Raw genomic sequence first — 19829 nt, 5'->3', positions numbered from 1 at the left:
TTTCAAGTAGTAACAGAATATTATATCCAGTACGTTCGACTCACAGGTTTTCTCTGTGTTTTTTAACACAGAGAATTCGTCCGTAGAGTAGACTAATGCATGTCAAACAGAGGACGGGGTGAGAATCATTGCTAGAGCCTCTCATGGGGGTCCTTGGCATATCTCTTCAAATGGCGGTCCGCGGGCTAATTAGTGTCAATTTGGTGCTCCTTGACATGAAAAAGTTTGGGAACCACTGCCATAGAGCATATAGCAGTGGGCGTGGTTTTTTTAAACCCACAGAAAAATCGGCCGTTAATTTTTTTTCTTTTTTTGAATGGCAGATTTTTCAGTGTTTCCAGAAACCCACGTCCACTATGCTCTACTAGAGTACCCTCTTGCAGTGCATACATATATATATAATGCATAATGTGCTTATAATTGTATTGTAAACTCGACCTTTACTAGTTTACTAGTTTGTTATTCAAGTAATGACAGTACTTGAACTTAGTGAAGTATTGGAGTAGTAGCTACTAGTCAGGATGAAGTGCTGGCGAGGACTTGACACATGCTTTATCTCTTATAGCGTGTGCAATAGCACGCAAACATGATGAGACCTATAACTGAAAACAAAACCCTGTAAAAATGAAACGCCCCTGTTGGCAACTACCCATATATCGTTGCTGTCGTGGGCAGAAACCTCCTATATCCATATTTTAGCTTTTTGTGTTTTTTTTAGTTTTTGTAAATTAACGACCCTACTTGATCATACTACAGCGCCACGCCAAAATCATCAAAAGTACAGCAGATCTACAAGCTCAAAACGCTTTTGATGTTTTTTAATTTGAATCCTGAAACGTAACGAACAGTTTTGGACGTAATGAGGTTTCCACCCGACAGAGACGATATAACTCCACATGGCCATAATTGTATTCCGTTCCATTTAGTTTCATAATATAATGGAAAAATATCGCCGTCTCCGTGCGCGTAAAAAGATTTACACCTTCGAATGACACCAAAGGAGCAATGGAAACAGCTGTGTTTCGCTGCGAGACACTATTTGTTGGATTTATTGTTTAACCCATTCTGACCTGAGATCAGATTCATACGAGGTTTCCACTGGACACACACTGGTCTGATGAACCCATTCTGACCTGAGATCAGATTCTAAAAATGTCAGTCGTTCTTCGAATTTTTCAAAAATAGCAGACCTACAAGCTCGTATCGCGCCACTCGGTGGCGCGATATGAGCTTGTAGATCTGCTGTTTTTCAATAGGTAAAGCATAACATGATGCTAACACCAAAATGGGTGCCCGGTCAGAATGGGTTAAGGCGTCCAGGGAGGGTTGTGCGTGTGTGCGTGTCTATAGCTCTGTGTGCCAGACGCACTAAAAGCAGCAGAATGGAGCTGTAAAGACCTGGGAATGATGTCTGTCTGTGGGAGACATTCTGTTTCAGGAGCTCCGACGCAACACAGGGCCTGTCCAACACAAAGGTCAGGAGGTGGGGAGAGAGAGAGAGAGAGAGAGAGAGAGAGAGAGACAGACAGAGAGAGAGAGAGAGACAGAGAGGCGAATTAGTGCATTAATTCAACTACATTTTTTGTGTTGATTGTATTGTATTATAGTTTTACAGAGGTTACGTTCAGGAATAAGGTTAGGTTTAATTTCACTGAGGTTACATTTAGGAATAAGGTTAGGTTTTGCTTCGCAACGCACAGTGAGTGTAAAAGTACAATATTTGGATCCGAGATGTAGTGGAGTAGAAGTAAAAGTATTGGTAATATGGAAATACCTCAAAGTGTTACTTAAGTACAGTACTTGAGGAAATGTACCTGGTTACTTTACACAACTGCTCTTTGGCCTCCCTCTTCTCCTCTCACCTGGCACTAGTTCCATCTTCATCCCCCTCACCTGGCACTAGTTCCATCTTCATCCCCCTCACCTGGCACTAGTTCCATCTTCATCCCCCTCACCTGGCACTAGTTCCATCTTCATCCCCCTCACCTGGCACTAGTTCCATCTTCATCCCCCTCACCTGGCACTAGTTCCATCTTCATCCCCCTCACCTGGCACTAGTTCCATCTTCATCCCCCTCACCTGGCACTAGTTCCATCTTCATCCCCCTCACCTGGCACTAGTTCCATCTTCATCCCCCTCACCTGGCACTAGTTCCATCTTCATCCCTCTCACCTGGCACTAGTTCCATCTTCATCCCCCTCACCTGGCACTAGTTCCATCTTCATCCCCCTCACATGTCCCAACCATCTCACCTGGCACTAGTTCCATCTTCATCCACCTCACCTGGCACTAGTTCCATCTTCATCCCCCTCACCTGGCACTAGTTCCATCTTCATCCCCCTCACCTGGCACTAGTTCCATCTTCATCCCCCTCACCTGGCACTAGTTCCATCTTCATCCACCTCACCTGGCACTAGTTCCATCTTCATCCCTCTCACCTGGCACTAGTTCCATCTTCATCCCCCTCACCTGGCACTAGTTCCATCTTCATCCACCTCACCTGGCACTAGTTCCATCTTCATCCCCCTCACCTGGCACTAGTTCCATCTTCATCCCCCTCACCTGGCACTAGTTCCATCTTCATCCCCCTCACCTGGCACTAGTTCCATCTTCATCCCCCTCACCTGGCACTAGTTCCATCTTCATCCCCCTCACCTGGCACTAGTTCCATCTTCATCCCCCTAACCTGGCACTAGTTCCATCTTCATCCCCCTCACATGTCCCAACCATCTCACCTGGCACTAGTTCCATCTTCATCCCCCTCACCTGGCACTAGTTCCATCTTCATCCCCCTCACATGTCCCAACCATCTCACCTGGCACTAGTTCCATCTTCATCCCCCTCACCTGGCACTAGTTCCATCTTCATCCACCTCACATGTCCCAACCATCTCACCTGGCACTAGTTCCATCTTCATCCCCCTCACCTGGCACTAGTTCCATCTTCATCCCCCTCACCTGGCACTAGTTCCATCTTCATCCCCCTCACCTGGCACTAGTTCCATCTTCATCCCCCTCACCTGGCACTAGTTCCATCTTCATCCCCCTCACATGTCCCAACCATCTCACCTGGCACTAGTTCCATCTTCATCCCCCTCACCTGGCACTAGTTCCATCTTCATCCCCCTCACCTGGCACTAGTTCCATCTTCATCCACCTCACATGTCCCAACCATCTCACCTGGCACTAGTTCCATCTTCATCCACCTCACATGTCCCAACCATCTCACCTGGCACTAGTTCCATCTTCATCCCCCTCACCTGGCACTAGTTCCATCTTCATCCACCTCACATGTCCCAACCATCTCACCTGGCACTAGTTCCATCTTCATCCCCCTCACCTGGCACTAGTTCCATCTTCATCCCCCTCACATGTCCCAACCATCTCACCTGGCACTAGTTCCATCTTCATCCACCTCACATGTCCCAACCATCTCACCTGGCACTAGTTCCATCTTCATCCACCTCACATGTCCCAATGAATACCGGAGAACTTGCCACGGCGAAAATTCTTCATCAATGTCTTCATCGTTATGCTAACATGCTGTCTTCATCAGTGTAGTATGTCAAACTCACAGATGTTATAGTTAATTTCCAAAATGTTTTGCAATTGAATGTTCAGCTAGATGATGATAATAAAAAGGTGAGTATGTGAAGTGAATACCAATGATAAGTATAGGCCTACCATTTCAGGAATTGTTTACTAATGCATTACATTGTTTCTGTACTTTGGTGTTTATACTTTTAGCATTCCTACTTTCTCTAGTGTTAACTCTAAACAACTATCTCTCAATTCAATGCAATTTACATGAAGGTGAAGTAAAACTAAAATGCACTTAATCGCGGTAAACTGGCGAGTTCTCCGGGTACCGTCCCACTCCCAACCATCTCACCTGGCACTTGTTGCATCTTCATCATCCTCACATGTCCCAATCCCAACCACCTCAACCTCGCCTCTCTCGCCTTATCCCCGACCTTGACTGACAGGTGCTAATGACGTCCACATTGTGCTTTTATCGACCCCATAATATATGCCTTTAACGTTTGACCCCCTCCCCTTCAAAAGGCATTACTGGGACCCCCCCCCCCCCCCCGCACGAATGCCCTCTGCGCCCCGGTACTGCAACACCTGTAGCGCAAGTCCCCTTTGCTCGTAAACCGCCTCCTACTGTCTGCAACTCCCCCGAAATGCCCCCCCACACCACCCCACCACACCACATGCTTGTGGCTAATTCAAAAAAGCACTTCACCCATTTTCAACCTTATCTTCATAAATCAAGAAACAAAACGAAAAAGTAAAATGGGAATGAGTGACCAAGAAAGATATGGACAAGATATGTCTGCATAGTAGCCACCCTTAAAGACTTACAAAAAATTCAAAAAGGTTCAAAAGTAGCAGATGTACAAGCTTGCAGCGTGGCACGAAGTGACAACGCGCTATGAGTTTGTAGATCGAGCCAACGGAATAAAAAATACAGAGATGCTTTCAGTCATTTTTTCATTCTTAAACTATTTCTCTTGACTTTCCTTATGACTCTGTTGTTTCTGTTTTTAACGTGCATGCTTGTTTATTTATGTTGTGTACGTTGCAACTTTATCCTGCTGCTAACCTGAATGGCCGATCTTGTACTGTATCTCAATGGGATTTTCTGCTGCGTAAATATAGGTTTTAATAACATTAAGGTTTACTCCCTGTCCTGTTGGTTCCATCCTGTGCAGACCGCTGACCTTGCTCCCCGTCCAGAGGTACCAGGAAGTGGCAGAGGCTCTCAGAGATCAGCTGACCAGCTACTGCGTGCAGGTGTGCGCTACCAGCATCCTCCACGACGCAGAGAGCCACCACTGGGCCGACCCCAAACCCTTCTATGAGGTAAGGTAATAGGACTGCAACCATCGGTAGGCTCTGTGCACATATACAGTAGAGCGTCGCAGTCCCGCCCCCTTTCATGACGACGTGAGACCCAGAAGTGAATTTCCCGTTCATTTTCTCCATAGGCTTTTCAACAAGTATTTATTTAAAGACGTTTGCGCCGTGGACAAAGCCAACTCGAGTTGTGACAAATCATGACAACAAACACAACATTTTGGGCCGAACAAATAATTAAAAAGAAGAAAAACAACAAAAAAAGTGTTGTAACTTGCTAATTATTTGTTCTGCCTGAAAAATTGTGTTTGTTGTCATGATTTGTCACAACTCGAGTTGGCTTTGTACGACGCTCAGAATATCTTTAAATAAATACTTTTTAAAATGTCTATGAGGAAAATGAACAGGGAATCATTTCCTGGGCCCTGGTAGGGGGGCGGGACTGCAACTCTCTATACTGTATGGCGTATGCCCTTAGAGTATATATGAATAGAGACGGCACCCAAGTTCTCCTCCCGTCCACTTGCATTGAGTTGCTCAGAAGCGCATGAGGCGAATCCACTCCTCCTTCCGGTTTAGGAGCCCTGTGCATTCTGGATTTTTGTCCTCAAACACATGAACGCGCGACGACCGACACATGAACTAGCATCGTGCGTGTGTGCGTGTGCGTGCTACTCGTGGTGAACGCGCATCGCTATGTTGGCAGCAGACTCGTCTTAACCTGACACTGCCAGCTGGGGGCGGTATTGGGTAGAAAGCTTTTTGGATCGGGTCAGCGTCAGGCGTACAGTCTATGCCAGGCATAGATGGTATAGGATCGTCTGCCCCCCCAGTGTTTTCGGAAAGGAAATATAAAACCATAGCTGTTTTTATCATATTAGCATTTTGAATAGATTAAGAACATGGATGTATCTGATTCTTTAAATTCGTTATTTTTATACACCTCTATGAACTGTTTACACACCATATAATATAATATTAATGCAATAAACTGAAGTTCATTCCAACTTGTGTTATTGTGTGGTGCAGTGCTGCAGTTGAATATTTGCTTTTAAAGGGACTTTATACTTTTGCTAATTCACATTTAGAAGAAAGTGAAAATATAGGCTACATACATTTTACAAATACACTTTACCAATGACAATGTAGAACAATTTTAGCTCTGAAGAACACTTTAAGCCTGCATGGCAAATGCAAGGTCACAGCACCACTCTAAACTATTAAATAATAATGCTACAGATCTCTAATAAAAGGCCAAAATACAATAAATGATGGGTTCTTTTTCATAGCACTTGTAGCACTATGAATGCAAATATAATAAATATTAAATATGTATCAGACAACCAACAAATGTAATACAAACTATATATTTATATAACAAAATAATATTTAAAGTGTGACAATATTGTCACAATTGTAAAATTGTAATTGAAAAAGAATGTCAATATAGTTTAAAAAAGAGCACTTTGACACTTGTCATGCCAATTTGCGCACCACTATGAGCAATGACTTTTTAGACATATTACTAACAAAAATACCAAATCGTACATGATCTACTGCTTGACCAGACAGATATTGTTTTTGGTTCTTTAGACAATATGAACATATTCCAATATCTGATATGCAGAATAAATGCTGCGTAGGCTATTCTATGCCATTCAGGTTCATATATGTGCATAGGAAATATGTCTCAAAACTGGATGTACAGTATTCCAGTCCCACTGTTGTTTATCCAGTGTGAATAATAGATTATTTTAAAAATCATTGCAATTTGATCCGTGACTTTTGCAGAACCCAATGTTTTAATTCAGAGGTTGGTTTAAAATGAAAGCATTTTGATTATCTCGGTAAGCACATCAATACGAATCTGGGTTATTATTGTGGTTATCTTAGCACTTCATCATGGATTCCTTGGGTGAAATTCCCAGTTTTACACTTCACATGTGACATAGAGAAATTCTTCCTTGATCTCCACCTTTTCTTAACTGCACTTTGTCCAAACAGAATAAATGTAATTTACACACTTAACCATAATTTGATTTTAATTGGAAAATTGATCATTTTCAGTGTTATGGAATAATTTAACCATTGATTTTAGACAAAGAGACGGCACTGCACAGAGCTCCACGACCACCAGTCAATCATTCAACCTCTGCCCAGGGATGGAGGCTTGAAGACGGGGTAGATGGAGAGACATACGCCTGGCAGAAAATGACTTTCGCCTACTTGTAGGTTATCAAACCATGTATTTATATCGGTAAATAATCATGTTGATGCTAAATCAACATTAACATTTCATGTACAGCTGCTATTTAAAAAAAAATAATAATAATTCGGACTCGGGAGTTCTACAGCAGAAGCCTATGGTAAGTGAATGGGAAGTCCCTGGCAGTCAAAATGACATAAGCGATCTTTATAATCTTAATACTTGGTCACAAACCAACTATTTTACAAGAACAATATTGATGTAACTAGAGATTAGACAAATTATCTATATTTTATATACACAGAATAATAAGTAATGAGCAAAAGTCCTGATGCGACATTTCCTGGTTTTAATGCGGTCGGTCTCTCAGCACTCCGCTCTGGGGCAGAGCTCAGAGAGCTGGCTGAAACTTGCTGGAGTGGGCGGAGCCTAGTGCGCGTTCATGTGTTTGAGGACAAAACCTTACCAAACTGCAATACCTTCTTCGGCCACTATGTCCATTGCGCTTCAGGATTTCCTCTGGGTGTCTTCTCTATTGTATAATAACTCTATGCGTATGCCATTTTGGAAATTACTCTTCCTACTTCCGGGCCTCTTCCGACTTCCTTCACATGTGTTACCAATGATACTAATTAAGGCTCTGTTCTGTTGTGGTCAAACAGAGTCAGGGTGCTCATATTGTGCATGTTGGCTCACTGGAAACACTCTGCCACACCAGTGGGTCTCAAAGTGTCCTTTGGTTCCATTATTTTGTACACACTCAAACTTACGGGGGTCGTTGAAATTAAAAAGTTTGTTTACTACTGTACACTAAATGGAACGGAGCCCTAATTAGTATCATGATGATTATTAGTGATTATTCTATTGATTAATTGAATAATCCAGAAGATCTCTTTTTACCTGGTTTCTAAAGAGAGGGGGCAGGTTTAGCAGCCAAGGACACATTCCCCAAAACTTTCATTCACCGTCATTTATCTCAACATTGAGTATTCCATTCCATTCATAGTCGGCCAAGAACTATCCACGTGTCCATCCATACTCCACACAGATGGCTGATGTCTGTTGAATATTTTACGAAAAAAGGAGGAATTATTAAACCGGGGGTTGGAGAGTTGAAGAGTCTCGTTCGGGGTCTGCATATATGTCTGGACCGGAAAAGCAGAGCAGCCCAGAGCGGTGTCAGAGAGCCGACAGCCCTGGGACGAGAAGAGAGACGGAACCAGACAGGGAAGCCATGCCTGACTGACATGTCTGACAAGTCTGAGGCCCACCAACAAACCACATGTCGCCCACACGGTACATATAGGAGACACACGTGACACACGCCCACGCTCGCACACACACACACACACACGCTCGCACACACACACACACACACACATCTCACACACACGCACGCACGCACGCACGCACGCACGCGCGCGCACACACACACACACACACACACACACACACACACACACATACACCTGCACACAGCAGGTCTGTCTGACCCCAGTGACCTAAGGAAGGAGGAATAGAAGAGAGGGGGGCAAACGCCAGGCAGCTGGGACAGGAGAGAAGGGGGGGGGGGGTTGGTTCGGTTGGTTTAAGGGCATGAAAGTATGGGACGTTTTTCGGGGGGCCCCCTCCTCGTTTCCCAGACACAGACTGCAGACAGCTGGAACCCCCAGAGCCCCCGAGGGCGGCTCTGGTGCATGCATGAGGCACAACAACGTCCCAGATGTTCTGCTGGAAGAAGAAAAGTAACTAAAGTGCATTTAGTGGAGCGGAGCGGAGGTGGGGATGAAAAGAAAAGAACGAAGAAACAGAGAGAGAGGGTGGGGACTCTGGGGAGGGACACGGTGAACGAGAGTTCCAAATGGACAAACGATACAGTAAGAAAATGTTTAAGGTGCTTCACTTGAGTCTGTGATTTGAGCAGTATGTGGTCAAATTTGAGCCTTTTTTTACTTTTAAAAGTGTAAACAGAGTGGCTAGTATGGCGACGATGAGGCCAATTTTACACCACAGGTAAGTAAAATGTATACCTCAGGCATACATTGAGTTATGGATGCAACAGTTCACATTGAAATAAGCATTGGGGGAAAATGTGACATTCATCTCTTTTGTTTTCGAATAGACGACCAACAAGCTTATAGCTTACAGCGTTGCATGAGAGCTTGAGCCTGGTCTGGGTCTGGTTCCGTGGAGACCAGCTGTCTGCGGAGGATGTAGGCCTAATCCCGGACGGACACACAGCTCTGTCACGCTCTCTCTGTCCAACGCTCATCACTAAAGGGCTGGCTCCACAGGGCAGCTTAACCACCTAGAACGCTGCTTCTCAACCTGTGGTCCAGGCAGGACCACACAACCTAAACAAAACGGACAAAAACGCTAAGATTGTAATGATTGATAATATAGCGGTTCCTTTATGTTTTTAAGTCATGATATTATTTATTTAAAAAAAAGGTTTTGTAATTTACTGAGCTCAATTGCACCTAAAAAAACAGAACTTTTAACAAATAAAACAGAGAAGACCCATCTGAACAGCCTGGTGGTTGCCGTGCAGTGGCCGGCGGATGGGTTGGCGGGAAACACTTTGGAGATTATCAACCGGGCCCTGATCCAGAACCTCTCTGCCCCAGTCAGTGGCCGATAGCTGATACTTGTTATACTGTAGAGTGTCGCAGTCCCACCCCTTTCATGACGACAAGCGGACCGGAAGAGAATTACCCATACATTTTTTCCCGTAGACGTTTCAATAAGTATTTATTTAAAGACCTGCAAAGCCAACTCGGATTTACCTAGTACAGCATTAGAGAACCGAACATACTGTAGTGACAACTGTACTTTGACCACTTTCTTCCATCTACAACAAAATGTCTTCACCAAAAATAGCAGATCAGCAAGCTTGTAGGTCGTATTTGCCCCCCCACAATAGGCATGTAATGTTGGGGTTCAAGTGGTTAATGGTGAAAGCAACAGGAAAATGAGAAAAAACGGCAGAGGAGTAAGTTTGAGGAGAGATTGTCCGTTGTGGAGGAGTCCTGTCGGCCTGTCAGAGGTTTAGCGTGCGGCTAATTCTATGACACCGGCTAAACCGGGCTTCTTTATGACACCGGCTAAACCGGGCTTGAGCAAACTGTGTTCTGTCTGAGAGCAATTAAAACCACAGGATGCCAGGTTAATAGACGCTCTCTTTCGCTTTATCGCTCTTTCTCTCTCTCTCCTTCTCCCTCTACTCTGTCATGTTCTGTAGTCCTCGTCCTCGACTCTGTGCGCGTGCGTGCGTGCATGCGTGAGTGTGTGTGTGTGTGTGTGTGTGTGTGTGTGTGCGTGCGTGCGTCATGCGTTCCCCAGATGCGAGCGGAAACTTTAAAGCAGCACCTCTCAGCAGGGGGGTTGAGATGGATCCAGGTGCAGAGTGCAGGTGGCTGAGACAGACCGATCTCTGTCTCCACTCCTTCATCCACTCCTCTGTGGTTTCCTTCCTCTCTCTCTCTCTCTCTCTCGCTCTCTCTCTCTCTCTCTCATATTCTATTTTTACCTCTCCTTCTCCTCTGTGCCTGCTCTTGTTTTCTTTGCACTCTACGTCTTCATATCACAACATATCACATGCTGAAATCTCTCATCTCCATATTCTAACCCCCCCCCCCCTACTTGATCCTACACAAGCTTATAGATCTGCTACTTTTGCTGTCTTTGAATTTGAATCCTGAAAAGTAACAGTTTCGGACATGTTATTTATTTTCTTATGCATTTGTTTCCTTCTTGCCTCCAACTCTTCTCTCTTTCTCTCCCCTCAGGGCGAGCGCTGTTCTTTCTCGGTGCAGATGTGGTCGTACTTCCTGCGCGGGCTGCGCAGTGACCTGTGGGCGGCGCTGCCGGGCCGGCTGGCCAGGACGGTGCTGGGACAGGTGTTGTGTGAGACGCTGCAGCTGCTGGTGCAGAGATACGCCCGGGCCACGCCTTCCTACAAGAGACACCTACAGATCAGGTAAAGATACACGTGACTTCCTACAAGAGACACCTACAGATCAGGTGAAGATACACCTCACCCACGCCTTCTTACAAGAGACACCTTGCATACGCCGAGTGTAATGAGTGCGTAGGTTATGGGCTCAGATCCATGCCAATATTATCTGTGTGTTCGTAAAAGAAAATGCGTAAAAAAACAATCTGTAAAAGAAAAATGCGTAAAAAAACAATCTGTAAAAGAAAAATGCGTAAAAAAACAATCTGTAAATGAAAAATGCGTAAAAAAACAATCTAAGTTACAGATGCTTTTTTTGGTTCCCCAGTGATATCACTGCCAAAAATCACATGACGGCTGAGAGCCAATCACTTACGAACAGAAAAAAAGCCAATCTAAGTTACAGATGCTTTTTTTGGTTCCCAAGTGATATCACTGCCAAAAATCACATGACGGCTGAGAGCCAATCACGTGAGGCCTTTTCCTCTACCCAATCAAAAAGCTCCATAAGTCTGCCTGGCAACTGAGGTTGCCATGTTTGTCTGGGGCTACGTTATAAGTATAAGTATAAGTATAAGTTTATGAGTTACAAGTTTAGCTATATTATATCCATATCTTGTCTTAAAACAACCACTCAATGGCATTATTGACTAATTAATTATTGTATAATGATATATATATATGATATATATATATATAAGTTTATGATTTACAAGTTTAGCTATATATCCATATCTTGTCATAAAACAACCACTCAATGGCCAATTGACTAATTCATTATTTTAGTAGCCTATATTAAATAGGGGGGTCTCAAGATTCGGGGACCCCCAGGGACCCCCGGGACCCCCCAGGGACCCCCCGGGACCCCCCAGGGACCCCCCAGGGACCCCCAAATGGTAACTAATTTTTCAACCGTTTTTGACGGGGGTTGGCTTGTTGTGATTGTGTCGCCCCCCTGGGGGCGTCTTTGGGGGTCTCAAGGTTCAGGGACCCCCAGGGACCCCCCAGGGACCCCCAAATGGTAACTGTCATTTCTCAACCGTTTTTGACGGGGGTGGGCTCGTTGTGATTGTGTCGCCCCCCTGGGGGCGTCTTTGGGGGTCTCAAGGTTCGGGGACCCCTGGGGACCCCCAAATGGTAACTCTGTCATTTCTCAACTGTTTTGGACGGGGGTGGGCTCGTTGGAATCGTGTCTTTGGGGGTCTCAAGGTTCAGGGACCCCCAAATGGTAACTCTGTCATTTCTCAACTGTTTTGGACGGGGGTGGGCTCGTTGGAATCGTGTCGCCCCGCTGGGGGGGTCTTTGGGGGTCTCAAGGTTCGGGGACCCCTGGGGACCCCCCAGGGACCCCCAAATGGTAACTGTCATTTCTAAACTGTTTTGGACGGGGGTGGGCTCGTTGGAATCGTGTCGCCCCCCTGGGGGCGTCTTTGGGGGTCTCAAGGTTCAGGGACCCCCAGGGACCCCCAAATGGTAACTCTGTCATTTCTCAACCGTTTTGGACGGGGGTGGGCTCGTTGGAATCGTTCTCAGGGTTTTGGAGGTTCAGGGAACCCCCGGGACCCCCCAGGGACCCCCAAATGGTAACTCTGTCATTTCTCAACCGTTTTGGACGGGGTTGGGCTCGTTGGAATTGTGTCGCCTCTCTGGGCGCATTATAAGGGTTTTGGAGGTTCGGGGACCCCTGGGGGCTCCCACATGGTAACTCTTGACATTTTTATGATAGATCTTTATTGATGGGAGGGAGAGACAGAGAGAACCATTTATATTCATCTGCATATTCTTCTTACTATAGCTCTCTCTCTCTCACACACTTTTCAGATATCACTTGATATGGACATTTAACCAAGTGATTCGCCCTAGAGAACTTTGGTTCCTACCTAAATAAATAACTGAAAAATACTGCACTGACTGACACAGAGGCAGTTACATTAGAGCTTTGTAACATGATGGGTAATTTGTATATGCAGGTGTGATTTATTGGCGTGGGTGTACATAGGCTATAGCTGTTGGGATTTATATTTAAGTGTAGGAAGGAGGAATATGCATTCAACTGGGTACTGTAGATGTGCCCAGAGAGGCAACACGATTCCAACACGGGCTCGGTGCTGGCACCGATGTTATTCAACATCTACATCCACGACCTACCCCTAACAACATCAAGGAAGTACAGCTACGCAGATGACCTGGCAATTTTGCTCAGCAAACCAACCTGGGAAGCAATAGAGGAAGGCCTCTCTGAGGACATGAACATCCTGTCTTCATACCTGAAGGACTGGCGCCTGAAGCTCAGTGTTGAGAAGACTGTGGCAACAATGTTCCACCTCTACAACAGGGAAGCAACCCGTTGACAATGGTTGACAACGGCCGGCTAGAGCACCAGTCCTCCCCGACATACCTTGGAGTGAAGCTTGACAGAACTCTGTCCTTTAAGCAACACCTGGACGGTGTCAAGGGAAAGACCACCGCCCGTGCAGCACTGATAAGGCGTCTAGCTGGCACGACATGGGGAGCGTCCACGAAGACGCTGCGCATCTCCACCGAGGCCCTGGTGTTCCCCACCGCTGAGTACTGTGCCCCAGTCTGGAGCCGTAGCCCTCATGTCCAAAAACTGCCACTCCAACCAACCAACTGCCAGTCCTTGCTGGAATCGCCCCCGCAGAGGTCAGGCGAGAAGCAGCCACACTGGCCCTTGCTCGCAGGGCTCAGCTGAGCGAGGCCCACCTCCTCCACGGGGTCGTCACAGAGACACCACAGCGCATGCGTCTCAAGTCCCGGCGGCCCTTTGCCACACAGGCCCAGGAACTGCTCCATACAACACCAGCCGACACCTCCAAGGCTTCCTGGGTGAAGGCAAGATGGAGGGACCAGTGGAAGGCAGCAGAACCATCCAGGCTTCACCACTACATTGAGGATCCCACAGATGTTCCTGGCCAGCACCTCCCCCGCAAGGAGTGGACAACCCTCAACCGCCTGAGGACGGGTGTCGGACGCTTTGGTGCATCTATGCAGAAGTGGGGTCTCACAGACAGTGCCCACTGCGAATGTGGGGACCCATCACAGACTGTTGAACATGTGCTGACCAGCTGCCCTATATACCGGCCACCGAATGGTGACCGTGGGCTAATTGACCTAGACAATGACACACTGGACTGGCTTGCTGCAACGTAGCTAAAGGTCTAAGGACATATGACAGAAGACCCCCGTCCAAAACGGTTGAGAAATGACAGAGTTACCATTTGGGGGTCCCTGGGGGGTCCCGGGGGTTCCCTGAACCTCCAAAACCCTGAGAACGATTCCAACGAGCCCACCCCCGTCCAAAACGGTTGAGAAATGACAGAGTTACCATTTGGGGGTCCCTGGGGGTCCCTGAACCTTGAGACCCCCAAAGACGCCCCCAGGGGGGCGACACGATTCCAACGAGCCCACCCCCGTCCAAAACAGTTTAGAAATGACAGTTACCATTTGGGGGTCCCTGGGGGGTCCCCAGGGGTCCCCGAACCTTGAGACCCCCAAAGACCCCTCCAGCGGGGCGACACGATTCCAACGAGCCCACCCCCGTCCAAAACAGTTGAGAAATGACAGAGTTACCATTTGGGGGTCCCTGGGGGTCCCTGAACCTTGAGACCCCCAAAGACACGATTCCAACAAGCCCACCCCCGTCCAAAACAGTTGAGAAATGACAGAGTTACCATTTGGGGGTCCCTGGGGGGTCCCCAGGGGTCCTCGAACCTTGAGACCCCCAAAGACGCCCCCAGGGGGGCGACACAATCACAACGAGCCCACCCCCGTCAAAAACGGTTGAGAAATGACAGTTACCATTTGGGGGTCCCTGGGGGGTCCCTGGGGGTCCCTGAACCTTGAGACCCCCAAAGACGCCCCCAGGGGGGCGACACAATCACAACAAGCCAACCCCCGTCAAAAACGGTTGAAAAATTAGTTACCATTTGGGGGTCCCTGGGGGGTACCGGGGGGTCCCTGGGGGGTACCGGGGGGTCCCTGGGGGTCCCCGAATCTTGAGACCCCCCTATTTAATATAGGCTACTAAAATAATGAATTAGTCAATTGGCCATTGAGTGGTTGTTTTATGACAAGATATGGATATATAGCTAAACTTGTAAATCATAAACTTATATATATATATATATATATATATATATATCATATATATATATCATTATAAAATAATGAATTAGTCAATAATGCCATTGAGTGGTTGTTTTAAGACAAGATATGGATATAATATAGCTAAACTTGTAACTCATAAACTTATACTTATACTTATAACGTAGCCCCAGACAAACATGGCAACCTCAGTTGCCAGGCAGACTTATGGAGCTTTTTGATTGGGTAGAGGAAAAGGCCTCACGTGATTGGCTCTCAGCCGTCATGTGATTTTTGGCAGTGATATCACTTGGGAACCAAAAAAAGCATCTGTAACTTAGATTGGCTTTTTTTCTGTTCGTAAGTGATTGGCTCTCAGCCGTCATGTGATTTTTGGCAGTGATATCACTGGGGAACCAAAAAAAGCATCTGTAACTTAGATTGTTTTTTTACGCATTTTTCATTTACAGATTGTTTTTTTACGCATTTTTCTTTTACAGATTGTTTTTTTACGCATTTTTCTTTTACAGATTGTTTTTTACGCATTTTCTTTTACGAACACACAGATAATATTGGCATGGATCTGAGCCCATAGTAGGTCGACTATTTCCAGCATGCCCAAATGACCAGTTTGGACTAAATCTGTGGGATGTTGCTCCCTCCTCCTTCATGGTGCTTCACTGGTGAGCAACATTCGTGACAAAATTTAACTGAGGGACTGCCATTGAATTTTTTTTCATGTCATATGAAAGCAGGGAATCATATAGCTTCAAATTGACATTGGTTGTTCAGTTTGACCCACCAGTTTTGGAGATATGGCTTATAGAGTAATTTCTTGCAGAAGATAGCGAGTTGAGAAAACAGGCTTGAAAGGTTCACTTCTGTGGTCATTACACCTAGCTGCATGTTTAAGCATTGTACATGTCATGTACATGTCGATTTCAGCCCTGACACTTATTTCAGACATGCTCTTAGTATGTGAAGAGTATGCCTGTGCTATTAACTCATTTTTGGAGAGAAAAAAGGGGCTCTCAGTCAAATCTGTTCACATTATTTCATTGAAAAAAAAAGGTTAAATCATGATATATCTTTGTATACGTTTGGGCTCCGTGGGGAGACACAAAATGTGTCTTTTATTGGGTCTCGAGCTAAAAAAGTGTGGGAACTCCTGCTGTACTTGAAGGGGAAAACTCTTCCACGATGGTTCCCTGTGTGACGTGACGGATGCTGTCTCTCCATCCATCATCCCCTCACACTCTGAGTGGGTCCGTCCCAATGCGGAGCTCTGGACCTAGCGTTGGCACATAATAAACACGCTCTCAGACACACGCGTGTGCACACACACACACACACACACACACACACACACACACACACACACGTATACGCACGCAGGCAGACACTAGTTAGTTTCTGATTAAGTAAAAGTAGCAATAGCATAATGTAGAAATGCTCTGTACTGTTAGGGTTAAGGTGTGGGATGCATGTACTGTGTGATTTTCGATGACAGTGAAGTGACATGTAAACACCTACAACATCCTGACCTATAAGTTTGATGGAAAAACTTGAAATGTTGGATTGACATACTCTGTCTGTCTCTGTGTCTCTCTCTCTCGCACACGCACGCACGCACGCACACACACACACACACACACACACACACACACACACACACACACACACACACACACACACACACACACTGTAACACAATCCGAGAGAAAGAGAAAGAATGAGGGAGTTTGAGGATGATGAACAGTTCTCCTCAGCGCATGCAGCGAGGAAACAGTTTTATGGCCATTTAAACGTTGAAGGGAGGACTTTAATGGTTGAAATGAAAAGCCAGCAGTTCCTCTGCAGCTGTAAACTGACTGACCATGTGATGACGGCGGTCCGTGCTGATTGGCCCGGGGTGCTCATGATGATGATGCCATGGCGTGGCGTGGCGGCCATCAGGGGTATTATTTTTGTAGCAAAGGTCGGGACCTCGAAACGTGCGAACACGCTGTCGCACGGCTGTCTTTTTATTTATTTTTTAATAATTAATTCAACATTTTCATTTGGGGGTCAGCAGCCAAATACATATCAATTTTGGGGACCTTGACATGAAGAAGTTTGAGAACCACTGCTCTAGAGAGTGTGTCTGTCTGTCTGTCTGTCTGTCTGTCTGTCTGTCTGTCTGTCTGTCTGTCTGTCTGTCTGTCTGTCTGTCTGTCTGTCTGTCTGTCTGTGTCACTATTTGGACAGTGTTGGTGATGATGTCACCATTGGTAATAGGGATGTTCTGTTTAGTCTCTCTCTCTCTCTCTCTCCCTCCCTGCACACTTCTGTTCTCCCAGCCAACTAATTATCAGAGGAACTTTCTGAAGCAGGTTGATTTGTCGCCAAAAGTTGCAAAGTCACGTTGCGGTGGCTTTGTGTGTAATGATCATTACGTCGTGAAATGACTGGCCGTTTTAAGTGAGACTCAAATTGGACTGGCCGTCTTAGTTTGGAATTTTCATTGTTGTAAATGTGAATCAGTGGTGGAAAGGTACTTTTACTCAAGTACTGTACTTAAGTACAATTTTGAGATATTTGTACTTTACTTGAGTATTTCCAATTTCCAGTACTTTTATTATTTGAAAACTTTAGTTACTAGTTACTTCAGAGATTTTAATTTTGATTAGAAAACATAGAGTAACCACTTCAACCCTATACATTTCGGCCATTTGAAAATAGCCGATCTGCAAGTTCAAATAGCATAATCTGAGCTTGTAGATCTGCTATTTTCAATAGATTTTGTACACATTTTGAACTTGTGGAATGGGACATTCTGCAATATGAGTACTTTTACTTTTAGTACTTTAAGTACATTTTGATACAGATACTTTTGCACTTTTACTCAAGTACATGTGATGCGTCTCCAGGTGTGACATCACGGCGGCGTTGCTATACTTAAATGAATCCTGATTGGGTGTGATGCGTCTCCAGGTGTGACATCACGGCGGCGTTGCTCTACGTGGAGCAGCTGATGTGGAGCGTGTGTGAGCGTCCCGAGGCCCTGCTGGGGACCGCCCCTCGCCACCCAGAGGTCACAGGGGTCACAGACTGGCCGGCCCAGATCCACAGCCTCTGTCAGCAGCTCCTGGATGTGATGGTGGTGGTCACGGCACCTCTGGACATGCTGCATGGGTAGCTAATTAATGTCTAAATGTTTGGGTTTTAACGACGCCCTACTTGATTACATACACTGATATATGCTTCGTTAGGTCCAGAACGGTTACTTTTCAGGGCTAAAATTCAAAAGCTTGAAATGTAGCAGATCAACAAACTCGAAACGTGGCACGTTTTGCGGCACGTTTCGAGTTTGCGGATCTGCTACCTTTGATACTTTTGTGAGACGCTGTAGTGTGATCAAGTAGAGAGTTAATTTACAGTAAAAACACAAAGTTAGAAATTGGAGATGAGCGATACTGTAAGTAACCAGTAACTAAAGTTTTCAAATACATGCAAGTGTAGTAAAAGTACAATATTTAGGATTTGAGATGTAGTGGAGTAGAAGTAAAAGTATTGGGAATTGCACATGAAGTAGAAATACCTCAACATTAAGTACAGTACTTTACACCACTGGTTGTTGTTGTTGTGCAGGACATTTACGAGGTCTTCAGTGAAGGACAGCACATCACCACCACACCCTGATCACCACACCCTGAAGGACAGCACATCACCACCACACCCTGATCCACCACACCCTGATCACCACACCCTGAAGGACAGCACATCACCACCACACCCTGATCTACCACACCCTGATCTACCACACCCTGATCTACCACACCCTGATCACCACACCCTGAAGGACAGCACATCACCACCACACCCTGATCTACACTGGATGACCGCTCTGCACCCTGAGGACACTGGACGGTAGGACAGGCACGCACGCACGCACGCACGCACACACACACACACACACACGCACACACGCACGCACACACACACACGCACGCACACGCACACAACCCCCCAGACAAACACGTTTACAGGTCTATCAGGGTTCTATCACTCTACACTGTCTACACAATCCATGCATAGAACATTTTGTTTTTAGTTGCTTAATGCTTGTTCACACACACACACACACACACACACACACACACGTGCGCGCACACACACATGTGCGCTCAGCATCACAGTGTGTGTGGACTATGGAGTTTTAGTTGCTTAATGCTTGTTCACACACACACACACACACACACACACACACACGTGCGCACGTGCGCGGCACACACACGTGCGCTCAGCATCACAGTGTGTGTGGACTATGGAGAACCATATGTGAGTGTTGAGTCCAGGGTATATACCTGTAGATATACGACCTTCAGTGTGCTAATGGAACACACATGATGCAGTCAGAGGGGAAAGACCCACAATGCAACGCTACTCCAGTGTGTGTGTGTGTGCGTGTGTGTGTGTGTGTGTGTGTGTGTGTGTGTGTGTGTGTGTGTCCATGCGTGTGTGTGTCCAGGGGACTGCACTGACCCAGCTTGGTGCAGTCAATCACCAGTCCCCTGGCCTAACCCACCCAATATCCTCTCCTCCACCCACCCCCCAAACCCCCCCCCTCTCTCTCTGATGGTGACGATGGAAAAAAAGCGTACACTAAGACTAGAGGGGTTACAGTCCTCTCTCTCCGTCTCTCTCTGTCGGGAGTGATGTC

At 46.1% G+C, this 19829-nt stretch overlaps 1 protein-coding gene across 1 annotated transcript in view; it reads left to right on the top strand.

The window, feature by feature from the left end:
- kiaa0825 (KIAA0825 ortholog) overlaps window positions 1-19829 on the top strand; it is a 180568-nt gene that overhangs the window by 44275 nt on the left and 116464 nt on the right. The window contains exons 10-13 of the mRNA XM_080765788.1: window positions 4718-4868; window positions 10857-11047; window positions 18101-18301; window positions 18758-19036. Coding sequence (XP_080621914.1) covers window positions 4718-4868; window positions 10857-11047; window positions 18101-18301; window positions 18758-19036 — 822 coding nt within the window. The remainder of the gene's footprint in view (window positions 1-4717; window positions 4869-10856; window positions 11048-18100; window positions 18302-18757; window positions 19037-19829) is intronic.

Source organism: Protomyctophum bolini, assembly GCF_963924005.1.
Source record: "Protomyctophum bolini genome assembly, chromosome: 6".
NCBI classification, from domain to species: Eukaryota; Metazoa; Chordata; class Actinopteri; order Myctophiformes; family Myctophidae; genus Protomyctophum; species Protomyctophum bolini.
The sequence above is the reverse complement of the archived record's forward strand: the minus strand, read 5'-3'. Positions and strand labels throughout refer to the sequence as shown.